Genomic DNA, 10,734 nt, shown 5'->3' on the forward strand with positions numbered 1-10,734 from the left:
GGCTTGTTTTCAAATTGACCATATTTAGCATTAAATCACAATGGCTGATTTGGAAGGTATGGAAGTTGTGTCTATAGTCATCTTAAACAAAAGCTTTGGAACTCCTCCTCCTGTCCACATGGAAAAAGTAGAGGGGGGGGGAAGCAAGAGGTTCAATGGATCTCTGTGCATATAGTAATAGAAAATGTTATAGTATTCACCAAGCACATGCTGGCAGGACAAGACATTTCCAATCTGTCTCTTTCAGGCATTTTAAGAGCTGCATCTCCTCAGCAGAAATAACCCAGTTTGACACCACTTTAACTCCTATGACTCAATGCTGTGGAATTCTGGGAATTTTAATTTGCTATTGTGCCAGAGCTCTCTGACAGAGAAGGCTAGATATCTCACAAAACTACAATTCCCAGAATTCCATAGCATTGAGCCATGGCAGTTAAAGTCATGTCAAACTGGATTATTTCTGCGGTGCAGATACAGACAAGGAAGCATGTTCATTTCCCATATATCCAAGACTACAGATGGCATCTCAGTCCCCAATGCATCTCCATAGATTTGGCCCTCCATATCCACAGAGGTTCTGTTCTGGAGATACACTCCCGCAGATACTAAAAAATAAGGGACAACAAGTCCCATCATTTTCAATGGATGTGTAACATGTGCAGGGCCATTGGTGGATACTCCAATCCGTGTACGGCTAGTTCACCAATACGGAGGGCCAACGATCCTTGTGATGTTTTTAATGGTAGATGATACAAAGTTTATTATAGAATCTGACTATTCATAAGGAAACTGGATAATTCTTTTCCCTGGATTAGTATTTGAAAAATAGTGTGTTTTCAAAGGCTGGCCATCTCTGATTTAAAATATCATTTCCAACTTTTTGAGTTTCTGAGCTCCTCAACACTTTCATTATTTTTGATGGTAACTCATTGCTCCCAGGCATATATATTAGCAGGTTACAGGCATGTGCACTGTATATAAATTGATCGACTCTTTGAAAATATTCAGAAATAAGGAAGCTTAGAGAAATGTTATAGCTCCAAATGATTTTTTTCAAATGACACAATTTGGGAATTTAAACTTTAATTTAAAGATTAAAAACTTGGTTTAAAAAAGAGGTTTTGCAGGGGAGAATGTAAAACTCCTGCATATTCCCAGAACAGTAATGTGCTAACCATTCAGGAACTAAACTGGTATGTTTCAAGATACTGATGTTTCAAAACTGACTTTTAGCTTAGATGAGATGTGCAAGGAAAACAACACCCTCACTTCATAAAGCAGCATAAAAAGAGAAAGGGGAGAAGATAAACTAAGAGTTTTGGTAGAAAATATATACTGCCATAATCCAGAGACTACTGCTTTCTTCACAAACATTATAGGTCAAATGGTTCATAAGAGCAGTGGCTAGCATACTGCAATATGTGCTACTCTTACTTTTATAATGAGTTCTATATCTTAGGGCTGCTTCTTACATTACTTTGGAAAACATGGATATAATTTTCAGGAGAATAACAATTAAATGTCAAAAAATGATATGTGTTGTAATAAAATACCAAATGTCAAAGCTATAGTATAAGTATCTCTCCAGGAGTGGATTTTCAGATATGAGCATTTCTACTGAGAATACACTTCTATCTTTCAAACAAAATGTAGAAGTTAGACTCTGTCCCTCTAGCTGCAAGTTATAAAATAGACAAAAAAATCTATGTATGTTAAAACTTTTTAAAACAGTGGGTAAATGTCATATTTGAGAATCAAATGTTGAAAGCCTATTAACAATGCAATGAAACATTTCATACATTTTTAGCAATTATGAAAATGCTAAGCATGAGCATCTTGCAAACAACATGATTCATATAAAACAAAATATAATGATGATTGATTACATCCTGTAGTAGATCATGCAGTACTTGAAGCATAAAATACCGTGCAACCTGTCATGTATTTAATGGTTGAAACTGACTCAGTACAAAATAACATTTAAAATGGAATTGTTTATCAGGTGTGAATGAAATTCTGTCATTAAATCCTGAGAAGCATCATGAGAACTAATAAAACAATATCCATATTTTGCAATCTGTTTAATTAAAATTCAGCTTGTAAAAATGTTGGACAAAGTATTTAAAATAATAGGATGGCACTAGAACTATTACTGAAATTAACCTCCAGTGTTTTGGAAAGCTTTTCTATGTTTACAGTCTAATCACATTTTGAAAATTACATTTTAGAATTTAGAAACTTGTGAAAACCAACGGCTGTCTACACAGGGGCCCATTCAGTTCAATGGGATGTATGTCCACTTCCACATAAGCTTAAATAGCATTGCAGCATCCAATCTATAAACAGTTCAGAAAAGCCCAGTGATGTAGACTTTAGTCTATTGACTTGGACTTAGGTTGGACTCAAGTCATTTCAATGACTGGGACTTGACTTGGCAAAAATGACACACTGGTTTGACTTGCCTTGAGACTTGTATATTTTTAGTGACTGACTTGCTAATGCCATTCACTTCAAGCAGCAAGAAAGATCCAATGCCAAAGTACAAGGTGCATTTCTTGGCAAATGCATTAGGCAATGGGCTTGAGGTGGAAGGATCCCTCTAAATCTTTTAAAAACACTTTAAAAGGATCCTCTGATGTGCAGTGGAGAGATGCTGCTGGATAGACCTCAAGCACATTCCCCAACACATTTGCTGTTCCTTTCTGAAAAATGCACCCCACATTAGAAGTTGTCACTTAGACTGGTGACTTGACTGGAAAGCATCTGGCAAGGACCTGGGACTCGAATTGAGATTTGAAAATACAGACTTGAGAATTGACTTGACAGTGGGACTAAAAGACTTGAATACATAACTGGAAAAGGCTTTTCAAAGACAGAGTTTGGAAAAATTATGTTTTTAGAATGCAATTCCTTGAATCTTCCAGTCCTCTCCAGTGTGAGGGATTCTGGAAATTCTGCCAGATAGTGATTGAATAAGTAACTTTTTCAAGGTCTACTCAAAAGTTATAAATTCATATACATTTGGATATAATATAGTTTCTTATTTATATAATGCAGGGAACTTCAAAAGACCTGAAGAATTTCATCTCTGCTAGACTTACGTGATGTCTGCATTAGGATGAAGGCCGAAGACTTCTGGGCTGTCCATAGCAGGGAGAGTTGAAATGTACTCATGGTACTGCTCCAGAGTTTTACACACAGGGATTTTATATCCAGTGTAAAAACAAAATGTGCTCTCAAACATCTTCTCACTGAACCAAACCTGTAAAAAGTAGAATAGAAGATGTGTGTGTGTGTCTGTCTGTGTGTGGAACTGCACTTTAATTTAAAAAATCACAAATGTTTTCAGTTAAGGTAGCATCTTGGTTAGGAACTGTTAAGACCCAAGAAAGATAAAAAGAAGCAGCAGTTCTATAGTGAAAAGATCTAAAACTTTCCCATCAATGTACATCAGTCCTCTAGTTTCTATTCTTCAAATACATTAACCTGGCTCATTATATAAAGCACAGAAAACATCCCCCCCCCTTTTTATGGAAAACATATATATATTGACCATTTTGTCCACAATAATGCTTTAATATGTCTTGGGAGAACAATTTCTCACTAAAAATGGAATGGAACATTGCTCACTTACTATGAAATTCTAGCCATACCTTCAAGTTAGAAGATAGTAGAAAAAGTGGTAAGAAATAATGTCTATTGCATTTATGCTTCTCCTGTCTACTGACTTGCATTATAAAGCTTGCAAAACATTTGACATAAAGCATTACATGTGACTGGCCAAGGAAAAAGGTATGGACCAGGTAGAACTGTCAGATTACTCTGACTGGCATTGGAGGCCACCCCTTCTGCCTGAAAATTTTCATCAGAGACAACATGTCAGGCACTATTTTTGGCAGCTTCACAGCTGACTTGAAATAGCAAGTTTGCCATTTTCCAAACTGCTCTGATAGCTGAATTCATTGCAGGGTGAATAGTGGGAAGAGAAAAGCATTGTGGCAAGTGGCTCCACCAAGCTGTTTAATATCTTCTTTCTAAAAATGCTGCTCTGGTTATTCTTTCCTTGGCTCTGAAAGAACTGGGGAAATTTTCTGAAGATTTCATCTTTTGTTTTACAGGACTTTCAGGATATTTTCCTCCAGAACCCATTACAGATATACTAAGACAGAAGGAAAAGATGATTAAAAACCTAACAGCTACAATAGAAAAAGCTGAAGAAGTAAGGGTGGAGGAAGTGGAAATGTAAGAAAAAGAAAAGGAATAAGGAGGAGGAAGTTGTTTATGTTTTCTCATATTTTCTTATTCTTGCAAGCAGTTAAGAATATGCTTATAATAATCATCAGTGACCCTGCCTTCATACTGAACTTCTCCAATTATGTATAGAAAGAAGAAGAACAACAATGGCCCAATACACACTGCAGAAATAATTCAGTTTGAGACCACTTTAACTGCCCTGCCGAAATGCTAGTGAATTCCAGGAACTGTAGTTTTGTGAGCCATTTAGGCCTTCTCTGTCAGAGAGCTTTGGTGCCACTATAAACTACAGTTCCTAGGATTCCCTAGCACTGAGTTAGGGCATTTAAAGCAATGTCGAACTGGATTATTTTTGCAGTGTGTTTTGGACCAATAACAAAAACAACAGGAAAAAGCCAAGGGAAGCAATAATGAGTAATACTGAGATCAGATAGTATGAGAAATGGTGGCCTAAAATTGCTCTGTTTTAGGAGAGACAGGAGAACTGAAAGAAGAAAAGGAGCAAAGGTTTCCCAACAAAAGAACTTCCAGATCACATAACCCCTGCCTTTTTCTGGCAGATATCCCTGTTTGGGTGGACTGCCCCTCCGCAATGTTCAGGGAATGTTTAAGATTAAACACTATTTTATCACATTTTTCTTACCCTTGCAAAGCAATTAAGAAGACGTTTGTCATAATCATCAGTGACTCTGCCTCCATACTGTACTTCTCCAATCATGTATCGGACTGTACTCCATGATATTCCCTAGAGGAAATTTTACACAGTAAATGCAAAAATGATCATTTAATCATTGATGGTATTTATAAATAAAATACATGACTTAAATGCAATTAAAACATGAGGCGTAAAACTAAAACATCATTTCATAATATCCACAATCTTAAAGTTTTAAGTTCTGAAGGCCACATTACATCTTCAAAAGCCTGTTTGAACAAACATGTTTTTACTTATCTAAGTTTTAGGAATGGGAGGAACAATCTAAGTATTTATTCATAATTAACATTACTCATACAGAGACCGCTCTTGGGTTCATGGATCATTTGTAGACCTCTACAACTCTGACCTATTGTCATGAGAACTAAATTGTTAACCTCAAAGAAAACTGAACTGCTTTAAGAAATGTCCCAAAATAGAAAATAATAAAAAGAAAGCCATTTACTGTCTTGGAGAAACTGAACTAGAATGCAAAACTTTGTTGTTACTAACCTTTTATCCTGAACATGAGAAAATGAATACTGAACAGATAATCTGAGACATTTCTAATATGCATTTCAGAAGTATTCTTTTGGCAGTATGATTATAAATTATCAATTCCATGTGATACTAACACACAGTGCCCACGTACTGTGAACATGTTGGAGATACTGGAATAACAAATGCGCTCCCTTGCTATTTGAGCACTAACAAGAGGTACAATTTAACCTGTCATTGTTTATTTATATGACACCATCAGTGTACATTATTATTATTATTATTATTATTATTATTATTATTATTATTATTATTATTAACCTTTATTTATAAAGCGCTGTAAATTTACACAGTGCTGTACATACAATCTTTTTAATTGGATGGTTCCCTGTCCTCAGGCTTACAATCTAGAAAGACACGACACAGAAAGAGAAGGGAAAGGTGGTGGGGAAAGGGCCTCTCTAGTAGGATAATACATATAAAACACATGGCAATACAGGAAATAATTCAATAAAACAGACAACAAAAAAACATCAAATGGCAAGTGACAATTATGCAATGCCTGGGAACGCTTCTCTGAACAGGATGGTTTTCAGCTCCGTTTTGAAGCTGGTTAAAGAAGTGATGGCTCTTGCTTGTGGGGGAAGAAGGTTCCAGGAATGAGGGGCAGCAAGTGAAAAGGGGCGAATCCGAGATGGGGCAGAGGAAACCCTGGGCTGGGACAGCAGATCTTGACTACCAGAACGGAGGGCCCAAGTGGGAAGGTGAGGAGAAAGAAGGTCTGATAAGTATGGACGGGCCAACCCATGGAGGGCTTTAAACATGGACAGCAGGAGCTTATACTGAATACAGAAAGGGAGGGGGAGCCAGTGAAGGGATGCCAACACAGGAGAGATGTGGTCAGAGCGGTGGGCGGATGTGATAATGTGTGCAGCTGAATGCTGGACGGAAATTAAAGGACGGAGGTGAGAAAGAGGAAGCCCAGCCAGGAGGACGTTACAGTAATCAAGTCGTGAGACCACTAAGGCATGGACCAAGATCTTGGCAGTAGAGGCAGAGAGATAAAGTCAGATTTTGGCAATGTTGTATAAAAAGAATCTACAAGCCTTGGCTGTGGTCTGGATCTGAGGGATACACGACAGAGAAGAATCAAAGATAAAACCAAGACTGCGGGCTTGCTGGACTGGTTGAATAGAAATGTTGTCCACAGAGACAGAAAAGGAGTGTTGATGATATTATGAACATTGAGGGGCGGGGTATCAGCAGAAGACTTACTGAATTTCACTTGTGTGGCTACTGCTCTGTATACCACAACATGTCAACCACTTTCAAAAGGATGCCCAAGTATAGAAATCTGTCCCTTACCACCACTTGAAAAAGAAGAATTCTGGTTACACAAAACTGTCATTTCAGGGGATTAGGTGTTACAGATAGGGGCAAAATTGGCACCCAGGTACGATTTTCTTCCAAACCTGTGAATCTGTGGCTCTACAGCTAATTTTTTCTGGAAGCAAGCATTATAAGCATCTGAAACTCCTGGCTGACCTTAGATATGCCAAACTTCACTACCTTCTCTAAATACAAAGAAAGTATAATGTAAACTCACTTTCTTGATGTCACATTCATCCAAATGATTCTGTATAAATTGAACACTTGCTGTGAAATCTGCTGAGTTGAATTCATAAGGAATATTCCAGCCTAAGGGACCAAATTTACGTCTTTCCTTAATTTAAAAAAGAAAATAAAGAAAGAAAACAGTTTTTTTTTCTTCAGGTCTTTTTATTTATGTGGCATTTCTACTAATTACTGTATTTTTTTTTAACAACTTCCAGTACTAAAAAAAAATAAATAACATTTTTATTTTTATACCACCCTTCCAAAGATCAGGGCGGTTAACAGCATGATAAAAACAGTGCAATATACAAAACACACATCAAAATTACAAATACAATAAAAACAGAATAAAAACCCCGTTAGCCAGTCTTCTTGCCAATAAAGAGGAAGGGAGGCCTATTAGGACTTTAATCGGGGAATGCAGCGTGGAAAAGGAGGGTTTTTAAATCCCTTCTAAATTGGGCCAGGGAGGTGGCCGAGTGGAGCTCTGTGGGCAGCGTGTTCCAAAGGGCTGGGGCGGCGATGGAAAATGTCCTCCTCGTAGTGGAGGACAGTCTAGCCCCTGGAACCCTAAGTAGTTGCTGCCCAGATGTTCTGAGAGTGCGGGACGGAATGTATGGGGAGAAGCGGTCCTTCAGGTATCCTGGGCCCAAGCCATTTAGGGCTTTATAGGTAATCACCAACACCTTATATTGTGCCCGGAAGCGGATAGGCAGCCAATGCAGATCTTTTAACACCGGTGTAATATGGCTGGCCCTGGAAGTACCAGTGACCAGCCTGGCTGCCATATTTTGTACCATTTGTAGCTTCCAGGTTTGGTATAAGGGTTGCCCCATGTAGAGTGTGTTGCAGAAGTCCAATCTCGAGGTTACCAGAGCGTGTACCACAGTTTCAAGGTCCCTCTGGGCCAGGTATGGGCGCAGCTGGCGAATAAGCCGAAGCTGATAACAGGCGTTCTTGACCGTCGCATTCACCTGAGCAGTCAGGTGAAGCGACGAGTCAAGAAGCACCCCCAGACTGCGCACGGAGTCCTTCACAGGAAGCATGACCCCGTTCAGGACAGGTGGAACCACCGCCATTCCTGGACCAGGGGAACCTATCACAAGTACCTCCGTTTTCTCTGGATTCAGCTTGAGTCGGTTTTCCCTCATCCAGCCCATTACTGACTCCAGGCACGCCACGAGAGGAGAGACGCCATCCTCAGTCACTGCATCAGTCGGAGACATAGAGAAGATAATTTGGGTGTCATCAGCGTACTGATAACCCCGCGCCCCATGTCTCCGGATGATCTCTCCCAGTGGTTTCATGTAAATGTTAAATAGCATGGGAGACAGAATGGCTCCTTGAGGGACCCCGGTTTCAAGGGGCCTCTCGTCGGAGCACATGTCTCCCAGCTGCAGCATCTGGGACCTCCCAGAGAGGTAGGACCAGAACCACTGGAGCGCAGTGCCCCCGATTCCCACCTCTGCCAGGCGCCCCAGAAGGATACCATGGTCTATGGTATCGAAAGCCGCTGAGATGTCCAAGAGTACCAACAGGGACACGCTTCCCCTGTCGATGCCCAGACGGAGATCATCGACCAAGGCGACCATGGCCGTCTCAACCCCGTAACCCTCCCAGAAGCCAGTTTGAAATGGGTCCAGATAATCCGTTTCATCCAAGACCGCCTGAAGCTGGATTGCAACCGCCCTCTCGATCACCTTCCCCAAAAATGGCAGCAGCGAAACTGGCCGATAATTATTGTGTACCAGGGGGTCGAGGGAGGGCTTTTTAAATAAAGGTTTTACAATGGCCAATTTAAGATCAGATGGAAATTGCCCTTTCCTCAAGGATGTATTAATAATCCGGCGTAACAATAATGTTACTGCCGGTCCCCCCTGAGCCGCTAGCCATGAGGGACAGGGATCGAGAGAGCAGGTTGTCTTCCGAACACTTCCGAGGATCTTGTCCACATCATCGGTACTTACCAACTCAAACCGATCCAGTTTAATGGAGTCCACGGAGGCTCTGGACGCCTCTACCCTAGGTTCTGCACTAATGTCGGCGTTAAGACCTTCGCTTATCCGAGAGGTTTTATCCGCGAAGAAGTTATTAAATTGGTCACAGCAGGCCTTAGAAGGTTCAAGGATCTGGTTCGGGGCGGGAGGGAGCTGAGTCAGCTCCCTGACCACCCTGAACAACTCTGCTGGACGCGACTCCGCGGACGCGACACGAGCACCATAGAACAAGTTCTTAGCTGCTCGTATCGCCTCTCCGTAGTCCTCTAACAGTTGGTCTAGGAGAGCCTTGTCGTGTAAGCGAAGGTGTTTCCGCCAACGGCACTCTAGCCGTCGCAGTTCCCGCTTCCTTGCCCGGAGATCTTCCATATACCAGGGCTTACGCTTGGAAGCGGGCCTGAGAGGGCGCTTGGGAGCGATACTGTGTATAGCCCTAGAGAGACTGGTATTCCAAATACCGGTGAGGGAATCAACAGAGTCGCCGTCACTTCCAACCATGTACCCCTCTAAAGCTTCCTGGAACCTTTTGGGTTCCATCAGCCTTCGAGGGTGGACCATCCTAATAGGTCCACCACCCCCAGGGGGATCTGGGTAGAGACCTTGATTTTTGCCTCCACCAGGAAATGATCCATCCATGACAGGGGGGAAATATTAGTTATTTCCGCCCACGGATTTTCCGCATCCGAACAGAAGACCAAATCAAGAGTATTACCCGCAAAATGCGTAGGACCCATAATCAGCTGGGACAGGCCCATGGCCGCCATGGTATCCATGAATTCCCGAGCCGCTCCGGGTGGAACATAGCTGGCCGTGAGGGAGATGTTGAAGTCACCCAGGACAAGTAGCCTGGGCGTCTCCAGCATCAGCTCAGCGACCAGCTGTGTCAGCTCGTTAAGGGAGTCCGTTAGTGCACGGGGTGGCCGATACACTAACAGAATCCCTAGACTGTCCCTAGCCTTTAGGGTCAGGTAAATACACTCGATATAGGATGTCTGTCGGATGTGGTTCCTGGTGAGGGACAAGGTGTTCCTATATATCAAGGCCACACACCCCCCGCCCACCTAACCTGGGCTGGTCCTTCACCGAGAACCCAGCAGGCAGGGCCTGAGCCCACACAGCGTCTCCATCAGGCCCAAGCCAGGTCTCGGTAATGCAAGCCAGATCGCAGTTATGATCCTCCAACAAATCATGGAGGATGTGGGACTTGTTGTTAATCGATCTGGCATTGCACAGGAGCAGGGACAGGGTTTGTGGCACAGTTGGAGTGACCCTCAGGTCCCTTAGGTTGGGAGGGGGACAGGAAGGGAAGATAGATATGATGCATCGATCTCGCCTTCCCCTGGAACGCAAGTCCCTTCTCCCACCACCATACCTCCCCCTGCCCCACACTACCTCAATGGGAGCTCCGCTTGTAACGATGTTATCCCCCCCTCCCCAGCCCGTGCATCCCCCGCATCCATAACCTCCCCCCACCCTTCTCCAGCAATTGCAAGAGCAGAGGTTAGCCACGTTAGGCATCCTCTGCTCTATGACTAACACACAGCCTCCCTAAGCCCTATAAGAGCTGCGCAGCTGCGCAACTGCGCAGTGGTAGCGCTGCGCAGTCCCCTTTCCTGTCCGTGGGTGGCTCTCCTGGGGTGGTGCACAGATGCGCACCTCCGACACCCCGGGAGGAGT

At 42.4% G+C, this 10,734-nt stretch overlaps 1 protein-coding gene across 1 annotated transcript in view; it reads right to left on the reverse strand.

Annotated features, from left to right (window-relative positions):
• The window catches only part of DNAH8 (dynein axonemal heavy chain 8), a 204,000-nt gene that overhangs the window by 12,013 nt on the left and 181,253 nt on the right, over window positions 1-10,734 (reverse strand). Inside the window, 3 exon segments of the mRNA XM_042456521.1 lie at window positions 3,102-3,262; window positions 4,898-4,999; window positions 7,053-7,169. Of these exon segments, the coding sequence (XP_042312455.1) occupies window positions 3,102-3,262; window positions 4,898-4,999; window positions 7,053-7,169 (380 nt within the window).

Source organism: Sceloporus undulatus, chromosome 1 (assembly GCF_019175285.1).
Source record: "Sceloporus undulatus isolate JIND9_A2432 ecotype Alabama chromosome 1, SceUnd_v1.1, whole genome shotgun sequence".
In the NCBI taxonomy this organism is placed as follows: domain Eukaryota; kingdom Metazoa; phylum Chordata; class Lepidosauria; order Squamata; family Phrynosomatidae; genus Sceloporus; species Sceloporus undulatus.